Here is a 14,906-nt window from a genome sequence, read left to right on the forward strand (position 1 = left end):
ATAGTGAAATAAACGCTCCACCTCCTGGTTATAGAAATTGAAAACAGCACATTAAAAAAGGACATTATAAATCAAGCAATATAGGGCTCTTATGATTATATGTGACAATGTCGTAGAAAAAAATTGATCTATTTACATTTGAAGGTGTTATTTAGAAACTAATACAGAGTAACGTGATCAACATAACCACTTTACCATCAATAAAATTCTTCACACCTTTTTAGAGTCCATTATTACTGTTGATATCTGCCAAGATGCTGAAAACTGAACACTACAATAAAATACACCAGTAAATGTGGCTGTTTACATTCTTTAAGGGCACCACCTTTCTGCAAATACTAAAGCCGAGACCCCGCTGCCTTGGTACTAAAATTCGCAGTACAGGAGAAAGTAGTCTTTTAGACAAGTAATAAAGCTAAATTTGACCTTCTTAGCAGCCAAGATGTAAACAACTCTAATATTTACATATAATCAGATGGATCAGTATCTTTGTTAAAAAAACAAACACTAAAAAGGAGGAAAGAGAGTTGGACTAGTTGACCTCCCTCAAGGTAGAACCACCCCAAAGCCCAGAGTCCAAGACATTCTCGTAACACTGGATTATGTAGGATAAGGGGTACTAAAGTCACAGGAAGCCATGACTATGCCTGCTGCAGCCCACAAGTTCCAACAGCTGCCAGAAGGCGTGCTCAGGATCTAGGCACACACCTGTAGGATAACATTAGTGCCCATAGTGACATCTTTAATGCTGCCCTTGTATCTGTTAAGCTAATTAATCGCTCGAGTCCTTTAGTTTTTGAATATCAAATGAAAGAATTTAAAAGTGTGTAACAAGTCTTTTGTGCTTTGACCAAATGTACTTCATCTATACTTAGAAGCAAATTTGTGTGTATTCGTGTTCTATTAAAACATGCACCAGGAGGACCCCTCCATTAAACTCGGGCAAAGGTCCTTGTTTTATTTTAGAAAAATTGACTACAAAATTGACTTGTGTAACTTGAACAGACACATTTTGAGAAATCTTGAAAAAGCTGGAAAAGGCTTATTAAGAGATGGGGGGGGGGACCCCACGGTGGTTATTATGCTCTCTTTTTAAAAACAATATACTGAGTAGAGAAGGCTTCGAGAGAAGAAAATGCAAATCCTGGAAGTCATTCCCAACAGTTGGAAACTCTTCCTCTTCAAGGAAATCCAAGGGCTCAAAAACTAAATATTCAAGAGCATTAATTTGTTTCTAGATGTATGCGTGCAAGTAAAACAGCAGTCATAATGTGGAAATTTCAGTCACATTTTGCAACTAATTGGAAGCAGATTAGAATTCCGCCTCAGGGGAACGTTGTCAAACTAGAAGCCGGAGCAAATGAAGAAAGAGGTGAAGGCGTCGTGAAGAGCTGACAGATTTACTGCGCTCGGGGCTATAAACGGGTCCTGGGAGGGAAGGAGGGCGCGGCCCCGGCGGCGCGCCCCCGCCACGGCCCCCAGCATCGGGAGCGCGCGGCCCGGCCACACTCCCCGGAGCCCAGGGCTCCCCATCTGCTCCCCCACGGAACAATAAACCGGGCCTTGCCGAGAAATCCGTGGTCCTGATAAGATAGAAAATCCGCAGGCTGATAAACCCGAGCGGGCAAACGTCAGAGGGAGAGAAGGTTTCTTTCTTTTTTTTTCCAGTGGGGGAGGGGAGCGAAAAAGCAAGCAGATTGTGGAGGATAATACAGCCTTGGAGTAATGGAAACAGCTGCTCGCTTTCTACTTCAGTGTCTGGCATCTGCTGCGGCATCATGGGAAAGGCTGGTGAAGGATTTGGGCAAGGAATGTAAATGGAGACAATTGGCCAAATGGAGTTTGATGCGGAAAAGCTCAATTGCTCTGTCTTCAAATCATGTTGTTCCCTTCGGGGAGCAGAAGCCAACAATATTACTGAACTCACATTCCACCTTCAAAGCAGCTGAAAGGTTTGGGAATGGGAACCGCTCTTCAATCAGTTACTTCAGATGGGAAACAATATAAAGGGATAAAGCCTTTGCTGTTGGAACAGCCTCCATTTGTCAAAGTGTGCGGCTCCTCTTCCACCGATCTTCACGGAAAAGTTAAATCGGAGTCCTTTTTTTTCCTATGGATTTCACTTACTTTGAGAAAAATGTTTCTTAAATCACCACTGCTTACTTCTGAACTGGCCCAAGGGACAATTTCTACTTGTTGTGCCTATTTTCTCCTTGGCTGCAAAGATTCGGTTCTAATTTCATTTCCATCACAAAAGAATTGGCAAAGAAGGGAAACGCAGAAACACATAACTAAGTGCTGCTGTGCTAGTCATAAGCCTATAATAAAGCACAGATTTGATAGCATTATCCATGTACTGTGGTGAACCACACACAAATAAACAGTTCTCCATGAAGAATGAAAACCCGAGGCTTCAGCCCTTCCAATTCAAACATTATTGTTGCTTTTAACATGAGCCATCCATAAATCAGCCAAGGAGGTGACAGGAAATCCAAAAGTAATCTGGTCTGGCTACGCGCACTTTGTTAAAAAAAAAAAGAAAATTAAGAGATGCTTTCCAACTCATCCTGATGATGTTCTAAGTGAAGAATGGGTAAAACTGTAAAATCCAGTCATAGAAACAAATGGTATTTTTATGCCAAGTGAATTCAAACACGTGGTAGGCGTAGCAACCAAAAAAAGTACAGCCCTCCAGTATGGGGAAAGCGTGCTAACCTACCAAGAACAACTCAGAAAAGACCTTTGAACCTGCAGGAACTAATGCGAAAGACAAAAAAGGTGGATCTAAAGCAGCCAGAGGACCAGATGTGCTTTCCTAAGAAACCAAATCAGGAGTTTTCTTAAATCAAAAGGACGAACAGTGACTTCTAGGAGTTCCTGAAAGTGTGACCAATTGGAACTTTGTCGTCTGTTGCTAATTGAAGCATACAAAAGAGTCCATTTCTTAAAACATACTACAAACCCTTTTTTTTTTTTCTTAATTCACTGCCACATGACAAAAACCAGAATCAAGTTGACTGGTAGAAGATCAGTGCAACCAAAGACCAAGCTATTATTTCAAACTGTCAGGGGGAAGGCAGTAAAATTGCTACCAGGTCTCCTTAAGTTACCCTTCAATAAAAAGAAGCCATCAGGGAAATAAGAGGAAAAGAAAACACATCAAAACCTTAAAAGTCCCTTTAAGTAAAATTATACGTCTGTGGCACCATGCCATCTGCTCTCTGGTTAAGATAATAAGCCAATTCCACAACCTAAATATCTGCTTTCTAAAATCATTATGTACAACACAAAATACAATCAATATATTTTTAAACTGTAAAAGCCGCCTTCATATGGCATTATTGGAATGTGCCTAAATGTCCCCCGTAGGCACGTTTTTCTTAAGGTGCTAGCTGAGAAGGAGGATTACCAGGAGTTGCAAAAAGCTCAGTGGTTGAGCGAGAATAGTCACAGTGAATAATAATCAAACTGGGCTGGGAGGTGGGGATGAGAAAGAAGAAAGAGTAGCTTTGAAAAACCAGCAGCAGTATTTATTCATCACTTCCAACCCATTTGTTTGAACCGAAGCACCCTTCTTTTTGAGTTCTCTATTACAACCAAAATATATATTTCTAAATTTTCATTTAGCTTCATGGGGAAGGGGGGAAGCCTTCTGAGTACCAGATGAGATCCAGGTGGTTCAAGGGCCACTGACCTATCAAAATATAAGAAGTATTCACTTTGTAATCTCTTCAGTTCTTCAGGCAAAACCTGTAATCTATTTTAATACTTTCTCAAAGGTATTTCTAACCAAAATTGAGCAGATATGCAGAACTCAGCTCTAGGAGCAAGGTGCCAATCTCCCCGTCTTGAATATCCTTTATGCGCTCAAAATAACATTACAAACAGCCCAACTGATGGTCAATCTACTATGAATTATTTAACAACCTTTCATTCAGTTGCAAAGGCTTTTGTTCGCACTGCCAAAACCTTTAGCTTAAATTAAAAAACTTGCTACGGAGAGCAAGAAGTCACTAAAGAAACTTCAGCTGGGAGAGAGAACTGGATGGATAGGAAGGGGCCAATTACTTGGCAGCAGAGTGGAACAGAAAATCAACGGTGACTTTTTTTAAAAGAATAAAGCCCACGCTAACTAAACACTCCCAATCCACTCCCAACCCAACAGCTATATATGCCATTATAACATTTCTACACACATACCTATGAAATAAATACCAGTCACAGGGTACCAGTCTGATCCCTGTATGAGCTTGTAATGATGACTGAAGTCATTCCTGGGTCAAAGATTTCACCTGTTCTCTTTCCCTATAACCTTAAATGTACAGATTAAAAGGGTATTATTATTTATCGACAACAGTCCTAGTAAAGAGGGGTTATTTCCGCTCCGCTGTGCCCAGTATTTCCTTAGTTCTGGTTTCCATGTTCTACAAGAATGTGATACAAGTAACTTAGGAATAAACTGTTTAGTATTCAAGCAAAACCCTTGATGTTCAGATCACCGTCAAGTTCAGAGTGCTGGCAATCAAAACTATGTTGTGCTACAGTAATTACTATGAAAAACTTCCAGTGCTTAATATTAAAGAATAGAATAACATGATCCTTCCACCTCTTCTACACCTCTAGAGTGTGTTCAACATGGCAATTATCTCTGTTCAAGAAGCAGAGAGTTTAAACTGCATTGAAACTCAATTATACCCATGACTTTTTAAACATACACTTCAAAAGGCAGGTTGCATTACATTCAAATCACTGAGCAAAATCTTTTGCCCAACTTAGAAAAAACAGATTTTATCCCTCTCCATGAGACATCTTCAAGCATAAAAATGATTTCTTTTTACTTTTTGGACCCACTTGTTCGTTTACTAAAGTAGAGGGATGACTGAGCCCTGGTGAAAGACAAAGAGAGATCCCATCTGATAAAAGCAGTGGGATGTGCAGCCCTCGCAAACGTCATTACCACACCTCCTAGAACTGCCACCATTTTTAAAAACCAGATCACACACTTGTTAACAAAAAACACATTACTTTGCTACTTTTAAGAATGCAAAGGAACTAGGAGTGGTGGATTTATGATTTAAGTGCTTGTGGCTAAAATAGCTTTCCAATTATCAAGGGCCTCTTAGGAAGAGCAAGAATGCATTATGTGTTAATGACCACAACCAGGGGTCCCTTCTCCACTCTTTTGTCAGAACCCGGGCAGATCCTCCCCGCAGCTTCACCATTAACATGTCTGTTTCCTGTCAGCCCACTCAGAGATAATGTCATTTATCTGAGGGAGGCACAAGCCCAGTCATTAGCTTCTAGAAAAGACCTCAAACAAAGGCCGGATAATGTTTTACCCAGGGCTCTTACTAAAACCAGAAGCCAGAAGCTTAGCATCTAAAAGTCAAGGACTCCAAAGTTATCAGTGTTAAAAGAATATTTCCCTCATGATCAACAATCCTAGACTAACAGCTCTGAACCAGAGCAAGGTCTACGTAGAACAAACATCGGTCCAGGTGTTGCTACCACGTACAATTAGATTAACCGATAAACGCTGACCAGAGTTAGCCTGGGAGAGCCTTTGCCCCCACCCCCTTGCCTCCAGGGGGAAAATTGACAGAATAATTCAGATACTGACTAAATAGTTAGATCTTTGAAGAACTGACCCCTCATTGTGATTGCCTGCAGGAACTGAATAACCATTATAAAGTGTTCAATGACTGGGCTTCTGGAAATCTTTTAAATAAAAGTGGAACTGGTTAAAATAAATGTAGGAACACGTGTTTTCACAGTGTTGCTCATATTACTGCAATTTCGAGTTTCTATGAAGTACCAGGTGAACTTTTTTAAATTAAAAAAAACGCACACACAGACAGTCAAAATTGGAGCAAATCTCAGCCGTTCAATCCTTGTTTTTCATGCTGAAAACGAAGAACAGATGGTTCTTTCCATGTTGTTTGAATCTGGTTATTGAACACCTCTGTGGTTAGGGAGATTTCTGCTTAGCACTTTCGGCATAGATTTCATTTACTAACTATAAAATGCTGCTTAGGAAAAATGCGTCTTTATAACACCCTAATTAAAACCATCTTGCAGCCAAGCAATTTCACTTGAAGAGCATTCTTAACCTCATGACATTTGGACAATCAATCCCTCCCCGCCTCTTTTTTTTTTTTTACAGACTATTTGCAAAGTTATTAAAAGTTGCTAAACATTATTTATCTCTTTCAGCACAATCTTGATCAGTTGCTGAGTAATTTTTTAAATTTCTCCAGCAAGCCCAGCAGATTACAAATCCTGTGCTCAGAACCCAGTGATGTGCCTGGTTATGCAAATATTCCAAGCTTCCATGGGGTCTCACAGAAACCTTCCTTGGGGAAAGGGCAGCCCCTCTGCACCCACCGCAAAAGTCCTGTCATCCTCCGAGGAAGCCTATAGAAAAGAAAGGAGCTGAATCAATGCTGATTGGGAACCACCCTTAGTTACCAACGTTTTTAACAGCTAAATCCCTTATGTAGCTTTCAAAACAGTTTGCTGTCCAACAACAATGGACTTTGTTCTTTAATTATAGCAAGTGACCTTTCTGCCCTTTTATTTCACAGTAGATAAACTGCACTCTCTAAGCAGAATTTGTAGGGGGCACTACATTTGGGGGGAAGCATATCATCCACAAAACTTATTAATCAAAACATGTTCTTCAGCTACTCACACTCACTTAGAAAATGTGCCAGAATTCCCTAGTGAAGTGTAAAAAGGCTTCTACAAGAGAATAAAATAAAATGAATGATATCCTTTATAGACAGGTCCATTTGTAGAGCCCACACTTAGGCTGTTAAGGACCAGCTTAATGAAAGCAGCATGATATTACTCAAATCATTCTCTTTTCTAAATGCATACTGAATAGTCAGAACCCTAAGACCCAACCATAAGATCTCCTATGCTCTTCACGTGTTATCTGAAGTCTCAGCTGTTTTTAAGAATTCTTGTATGTATTTTGGAATATCCCAGCGATCAAATAAACCCATGTACTGTATTGAACTATTAGCCCAGCCGAATGCCTGCGTCTGATAGGTCAAAACTGTAAGACGGTTAAGGAGGATACATGCAGAAGAGCCTCAATACAGGCTATTATGCTTCAAAAGAAAAGGAGGGGGCAGGTGGGGAAGCAGGTTTTAACAACCAAAAGCCAACCCGTCAAATCTACTTATTCAGACACGTCACTGGTGGCTTAACCACTAAATGGGCTATAGAAATACAGCTCAAGTATCTTAGAATTATGGCATGTTTTGATTTTGTTCACATATTAAGAGAGTGGCGACTTTTACAACATACTTGTGGTTTCCACATAAAGGACTAGAACGCTCATTGATTTAATTTCATAATTGGACCTTTCATAAGGTCCAATTTATCATGTTTTACATGACTTTGTGTAGTGAAGAAACAGAATAAACAGACCAAAAATAGACATAGAAGCATGCTGTGAAAATTCACCGGTGACAGCAAGTCTTATGAATCTCCTGGAACCATCCAGCCAGGAAAAAGAAAAAGAAAAAAGCACACACACCACATTACACCCCCCTTCGGTTTTCGCATTTGACCCCTTCACGAGCCACATCCTATTGCTGAAAATTAACCACCTTCACTCTTAAGACACTTACTCTTCACAAACCCAGATAATCAAACAAGGCTGAAATTAAAACATTGTACAAAAACATCAAAAAAACCTTTCTCAAAGGATGCCTCGGTGTCGAATTATTTTGCCAGGTAAAGCTTGTCCTACTAAATCTTTCCCGCCTCAAGAGGTCTCCTCCTGTCATTAGGAAATATTTTCTAAATTGAAGTCGAATTTTACACAACCAAGAGTTAGTGGAATTAGAGTGACTTCCCTGGGTGGCATTTGTACAAGGGAGTGCCATTTCTGTGTGCCAAGGAGGAAAGCGTTCTTAAGAGAAGTCCTTCTGGGGTGCAGTGGGCATGGGGAGGAAAGCTGAAGGAACAGGCTTCCAGATCCTGAGCCAGCACCATAGCTTAACAGAGAATGGCCCACACTGCAGTATTCAAGCCCCTCAGAAGAGCCATCCCTGAAGGGGCCCTGTGCCCCTACCAGCAGCTACGGTTGGCAGTGGTATGAATCTAAATGCACTGTGCTGACCTCCCCTCCTCCACCCCAGACCCATCATGACTTGTTTGCTCTTTATTTAGGTAATTCATATTATCACACTTATACTCCTCTGACTGAAGATGAGTTGCATGTATATGAATAACTTAATTCTTCCATTTTTCATCCAGTTTCCTGTGTGACTGGAAAGTGAAAAGAACACAAAAACTGGAGAACCGACACCACGCTCTCATCTCAGTTGCCATGACAGCAGCCTTTGAGATACTGAAATGTTCCGATTGCCAGCTAAACAAAATTGTTGACTGTGAACATTTGGCTGGAAGATTAAAAGGCTAAGGGCAGTACCTCCCACATTCCAGGCAGCAGTGAATCCAATCAAATGGCTCTGACTCCTTAACCACAGCCATTGTGAGCACTGGATTAGGGCAATTCATCTAGATAGTTAGGGCAGATTAGAACTGCAATTTGAAGACTACTGGCAACAAAAGTAAATGCTCTACTGTACTAATAAGAAGACTTCAGAACGCCTTTTAGCAGAAATTATGTGAAACTCCACATTTCAGCATCAGAATCGAAACCTGGATTTTTTTTTAATGCATTTAAATTCATCAGTGTAAAATGCTGTCTGACCAAGGGAATATGGATAGAAGAAGCAGGCGTTCAGAGGCTTTTTGAGATTTTGGCATCATCTACACCTTAATGTACCTTCATCGACTTCTAAAATCATAAAACTGAAACTTTATTCCTGCAAAAAGAAAAAGGTTTAAATAGACAGCAGTGAGAAATTGTACACGGAAATAATCACCCAAAGACATTTCACAATTCTGATCAAGTGAGAAATAGCAAAAATCAAATTATTTAATAAGCATATATCCAAACAACCATGCCACGAACCACATGATACGCATTTGCTTCTGCAAGGCACAATCTGTAGAATTAAAGGTTAATTTTATAGAGACAGCACTCACTCCCCCAGTTCACTCCCAACCTGCTCTGTGGACAGAGCGCCTTCACCTCTGGGACATCACTTAATGCACAGTAATTGCCAGACCAGTAAGTCCTAGGCCTCCAGCACAAAGCAGCACAACACGAGGGGCAATTTTTCGAGGGCAGTGTCTCACTAGACTTTCCGACAATGACAAAGATGGGAAAAAGGGTCCGATTTACCGAAATCAACGCTCCCCACCGCTCAAATGCAACATGTATTTCGGGTATCTTTTGGCTCCGTTTTCACCTTTCAGCACACCAATCCACCAAGTCCATTTCACTTTTCTGACCAACCTTTCAGCTCCCTGGTCAAGCAAGAAATCCAAGTGATAACACTCTTAAATCTCCAGCTAAGAACTGAGCAAGGGAACAAGGAAAGAGTCCTGGCGGCCACCAAAACCATTCCATTCTTGCTACACGGTTATGAAACCGCTGACCCTAGGAGACCAAGGTTTCATTCGGGACCAATAACAGTACAATCTCCTTTGACAAGACTATTTTGGAGAATATCATGAAAAAATAAATGGGTGGAGCGTGGAGTGTAAATTCGAATCCTCGACATACCTCTCCGGGGAGGCAACGTGAACCCTGCACCTAAGGACACATTACCAGAAATACTAGGACGTGTAAATTAAAACAGAAGACAGTTCTCCTTAGGGGAGCAATCAGGACAAGAGGTAAGTGGGTACAGGAGCAGGTTTTCTGTTAAAAGCACACCGCAACGGGCTGACTGGCCAAGAGCCCTTCTACAGGGCAAAAGGTACTTGGAACCCCCAGACCCTCCCACCTGGGGACCCAAACAGTAGCACCACAAGCAGCCGCAGCAGAAAAGCAAGAGCTAAACACTGCACCCAAGTAAGCTGCCCCATACCAAAAGTTCACAGAAAGGATGCACAGAAGAGAAATCTCACAAAGAACCAGAAAGCACGAAGTGTAAGGCACATAGAGGCACGTCCCCACCCACCACGCACCCACACAAATGCACACAAAGAGGAAAGTAGGAGATCTAGGAAGGCGTCTTTATCCTACCTTCTCAGTTTTCAGTTTCTTGATTCGCCTGTGGCTCTCCTCCTCCTCCTCTTCCTTCTTTACCAACATAGAGTTTCCCATGAGCCCTGAATCCGGGGCACTTTTGCTAACTTCCCCAGCAGCCGCGACGCTGCCACTCCCAGTGCCCCCGCAGTGGAAGGGGCTCGCGCCACCTCCATTGCTCTTGGCCCCAAAGCCATAGAGGCCCCCGGAAGGGGCCTGGCTGCCACTGCCATTCTGGTGGCCCTGAAGCAGGTCGTGCTTGTCCTTCCTGGATTTCCCCGCATCCTTATCCCGCTTGGCGCCTCGGCTGCTCTGGCTTTTACCTGGCTTCTCCTCTTTGCTTTTCCCGCAGGAGGCCGTCCCCGCGGTGGCAGCGGAGGTGCCGGCGCTGGTACTATTGCTGTTCGGGTTGCCGCCGCCGCCGCCGCCGCCGCCGCCGCCGCTCACACTTTGACCCAGCGCTGAATTCATGCCAGTTGCCTCTCCAGGGCGCCCTTGGACTTCCTGCCTCTTGCCAGTGCCGCTGATCTCGGGAATCCCATACAAGGCAGCAGAAGGCAGAGATTTATTAGCATCCTTAGAAGTTTTACTCCTTTTCACTTTTGATTTGCTGGTCTCTTTGTGTGAATTCCCCTGGGGAGCAGAGGTCTGAACAGAAGCAAATTTTAGGCCATCCGCTAAGGCTGCGGTAGCACCGGCCCCACTGGAGGCCAGACCTCCACAATCCTTAGAGTTGCTGCTGCTAGTGGTGGTGGTGGAATTATTCATTTCAAATTTCTGTCTGTCCTTCTCCAAATCAGCGTCCAAATCAATTATTAAATTTCCAACCCCGATTTCCCAATCATCGCCACTGTCATAAGTATCAACCGTATTTGGATCCACACCCTTTCCTGCCGTAGAAATGTTCACTGACATCCTGAAGATGAGCTCTCTAGAATAAAAATCCGATGAACTTTCCTTTGGAGATGAGGGGACATTCGTTTAGCTCCGCTGGGCTTTCTCTTAAAAAAAAAAAAAATCTTCTAATCTTCCTCTTCTTTTTCCTGCCCCAGGAATGGGTCCAGGGGTTTTACACCCTTCAGTCCAGGTCCACCTTTTCCTGTGAAGGGGGGAAAAGTCGAATATTTCTTGTCTGGGTGTTACCAGAATAAAAAACCATTAATACTGGGGAGTCAGTGAGGGGTACAGGGAAGGATGGTGAGGAAGGTGGCTCATGTATTGTCTCCACAGTCCAATATCAGGTTTAAAGAAAAATAACCAAACCCGAAAAACGTACCCATGACAGTAAGCATCTTACAGTAGCTAAAAAAGAAAAGCCCTTTATCAACAACACAAGGATAATCACTTTTTAAAAAGCATTAAAATATCTTAAGGATCTGAGTCAAGTTCAGAAAGGTTTAAGGGAAAAAAAAAAAAAAGAGTTTAGGATTTTTTTTTCTAGCACATACACATGGTAACAACCCCAGAAACACAGCCTGAACACTCGGACAAGAGGAAGGAACACGCTTTAAACATCCTTAAACATGTCCTAGATCTTGCAATTTTTAAAAGACCAGACCCTGGAAGTTCTCTAAGGCTAGTTTCAGAATGATGTTGCTAAATTTTCCTCATTTCTAATTTTATTACTTCTTTTTACAAATTGTCTGGGCAATCTGGTTTTTGTTCCCAGTAAGGAACAGAAAAAAACAACCAATAACGCCCCCATACACATACCCCCCCATCCTCTCTTCCCCAACAGTTTATACAATTTTATTTTTGAAATATACACACACGTCTTAAAGAGCATTTCTCTATTTTAGAAAAGACTGTGTCAAATAAAAGGCTAAATATATGCCTTTTGAGAAAAAGAAATTACATCTAAACAATTCTACCGTATTCCTAGGTCACAGACTGGCTCAATCTGTTAAATATGGTGCTACTGACGGTACGGGAAACTGATTAAGACATACACTTTAAGTGATCTGCGCCAAGGTGGCCTCAATGACCGCAAATGAGTGTGTGTTTGACAAAGATCAGTTAAAACGGTTTTTAAAGGGATCAGCCCCTTTTTAACAGTTGATTGTCAAGGAAAAAATAAATAAATATACATACACACACACACACAGACATTGCTTACCTTTACTCCTTTATCATTTTTTAATTAGGCCAGCAAATCAAAATGCCTTTCCCACTCCACTCGGCAAACAAGCCTGTGCCTCATTTTACTTAAATACCAAATGATCAAGAAGGAAGGAACCAAATAACACATCTCAGCCAGAATAATCACTCGATAACATTATTCCACTTCCCCACCCCCCTTTTGGCAAACGGATCAGTCCTTTTCTCCTTAAAAAAATGTGTCACTGTACAGCTGGAAGATAATGTTTCACATTCACAACAGAAGCACCAAAGGGTTTTTTTCCTCTTAACAAGCATCGAGAATAATAGTTTTTAAAAAAGAGAGAGCTTAGAGAAAAAAGTTTTCCCAACTTCTCATTCCGCCTTCAGTTCCAGACTTCAGAGTCACCGTGATCAGTAAGTAATGATCCCATGTAGCAAACCTACAGGCGTCCGCTAGTAACAAGACAGAATGTGCTAACATCGGGATAAATTAGTGAAAGGGAAGAAAGAATAAGAAGAAAGGACTGAAAATCTGGGCTGGATTCCGCCTGTTAGTCGGGAAGTGGCATTTTTCCGCCCGTCCTGACAGATTTGATTTCTTGAACTAACTTAAGAGGAAAGGAGGGGGAAGGGGATGGGGGAGGGAGAGGGAGGGAGGGAGGAGGAGGAGGAGGAGAGGGAGGAGGAGGTGGAGGAAAGGGTGGGATGAGAAGTCGAGCAAGAGGAGAAAAAGAAAGGTGTGGAGGGGGAGGGGAGCAGATGATTCAGTGAGCTGATAAACCAGTTATACCAGCATTCACTCAGGGTGGGGGCCGGGAGGCGGCGGGGTGGGGAAAATAACGGCGTTTAAAATTGTTTCAGTCTTCGAAACCTAAAGGATGTGATGTTTTCCTGTTTTATGTTGTTTTAAGAAAAAGGAACCGAGTTCCTAGTATAGTCCCCGAGGGGGGAAAAAATCCGCTGTCGTTCAAGCCGATCAGTCATGTGGTAATTCGATAATTAGAGTCAAAAAAAGATTTTTTTTTTAAGGCGACCTTTTTCAGGACAGTTTTTCCCGTTTATAGTCGCAGCAAACGGTGCGTCTCCTTTTTATTTATTTTCCTCTCCTCCTTCTCCTCCCTCACCCACCCCCCTCCTGTGTTTAGTCAGATGGCCCCGGAGCTTGGCTTAGTATTTTTAATTAGCTGGCGTTTGGAAGCTAAAAGCAGTAATGAATTGTTGATGGATTGGAAGTGGAGAGTCGCTTTGCTGGAAATGTCGGGGCTGGGGGAGGGGGATGGGCGAGTTAGCAACAACCAACCATCTAAAAGGAGCGATTTTGTTACAGTGCAAGCCTTTCACATCACGTGAGGATCAAGGGCTCAATTGGTTGTCGTGAGAACAAAAATGGTGACAAGCGTATCAAGAAAATACTGATCTGGTCTTTAAAAAAAAGCTGAAGGTCTCTCCCCTCCCCCTGCACACACTCTCCCCCCCCGCCGCCTCCCCCCACCCCCGCCCTTGCAGTGGGAGCAGCTACAAGTTATGAATGTGAAACATTTCTCGCAGATCTAGGCTCTCGGAAGTTCGGAAGGAGTGAAATGTAATGAGTACAAGAGCAAAGCAGATGTTTTAAAGAAACACCTTATAAACCTTTCCTCAGCTTATCTCCAATTTGTCGTCTTTGCCAAGGGGCCAGGCATAGGGACGACTAGGCGAGGGGGGGAGGGCACCTCCACGCTACTTGGATTTTAGGGACCCCCCCCCATGTCTTAAACAAAGAAAAACATTTTGCTAGCTCCCAATCCAGGTCCTGTAATAAACACACCATTGTTACTATTTGCGGGTTTGTTTGGGTTGGGTGGGGCATTTTTTTCCCTTAATGCTGTTTTTGCTGCTTGCTTTTTTAAGGAGGTGGAAAATGGTAATTATAACCATTACAGGTAATGGGTGACTATTCCCTTGTTTAATATTAAATTATTGGGCACTAGATGTGACAAGAGACAGAAATCGGCTTGTTCTGCCCTTGCCCCCATTTTCCTGGTTCAGTTTGGAAGAGGGTCCTGCCCAGCTAGGATAGGAGAGGGAGGGGTGAGGTGCGCTAGAGAATGGACACTGCAGATCAAGATTTGTAACTGTGTCACTTTTTTTCTCCTTGGGTTAGAGCCCCAAAGGTAGTTTACTCTAAGTTACCCCGAGTGCCCAGTCAAGCTTAATTTGTGTGAAGAAGTTACAAATGCTTCACCCTCCACTGAATAAAAATTCACCCTTCTTGGATTGTTGTTCTCAATGCAAAAGCCAAACCCTGTAACTAGTTCCTCATTTCAATGCATAAAACTCGCACATTCCCCTGCATGAAGTCCCCGCTAAGTGCTATATAGAGACACACCACGCAACCGTACTTACGGTCTGTATTGGATCGAGTTGACCTTTTCCTTCTAACTGCATTGAATGTGTTTGGTTGCAGCCGCTTTATTTTGGAAATTATAATCTCTTCAACAAATTTATTATTAAAGAAGATGGACCATCAAATGTCACAGACCGGCCTGTGTATTTTTTATAAAAACAAAAATTCAAATTAAAAAAAAAAGAAAAGAAAAATTCCCCTGGTGCACACACACAACAAGCTTGTTCTGCAACACTGAAATCAGGACTGAAACACAACACACACACAGGGGGAGTGGAGCAAAAGGAGCTCTCAGCCTCT

General features: G+C 42.4%; 1 protein-coding gene across 8 annotated transcripts in view; it reads right to left on the reverse strand.

The window, feature by feature from the left end:
- ZNF608 (zinc finger protein 608) overlaps window positions 1–14,679 on the reverse strand; it is a 104,437-nt gene extending 89,758 nt beyond the window's left edge. For 5 of the 8 annotated variants that reach the window (XR_005019443.1, XM_036848620.1, XM_036848619.1 and 2 more), the window contains exons 1-2: window positions 12,237–12,790; window positions 10,118–11,219 (exon numbers count right to left, since the gene is read on the reverse strand). Coding sequence is in view for 7 of the 8 variants with exons in the window: in XM_036848620.1 (XP_036704515.1) it covers window positions 10,118–11,035 (918 nt within the window). In the remaining variant the exon portion in view is untranslated. Of the gene's footprint in view, window positions 1–10,117; window positions 11,433–12,236; window positions 12,791–14,605 lie in introns of those variants that run through there. The other 3 variants (XM_036848618.1, XM_036848623.1, XM_036848617.1) reach the window with 3 other exon arrangements.
- Between the last annotated feature and the right edge of the window lie 227 nt (window positions 14,680–14,906).

Source organism: Balaenoptera musculus, chromosome 3 (genome assembly GCF_009873245.2).
Source record: "Balaenoptera musculus isolate JJ_BM4_2016_0621 chromosome 3, mBalMus1.pri.v3, whole genome shotgun sequence".
Classification (NCBI taxonomy): Eukaryota; Metazoa; Chordata; class Mammalia; order Artiodactyla; family Balaenopteridae; genus Balaenoptera; species Balaenoptera musculus.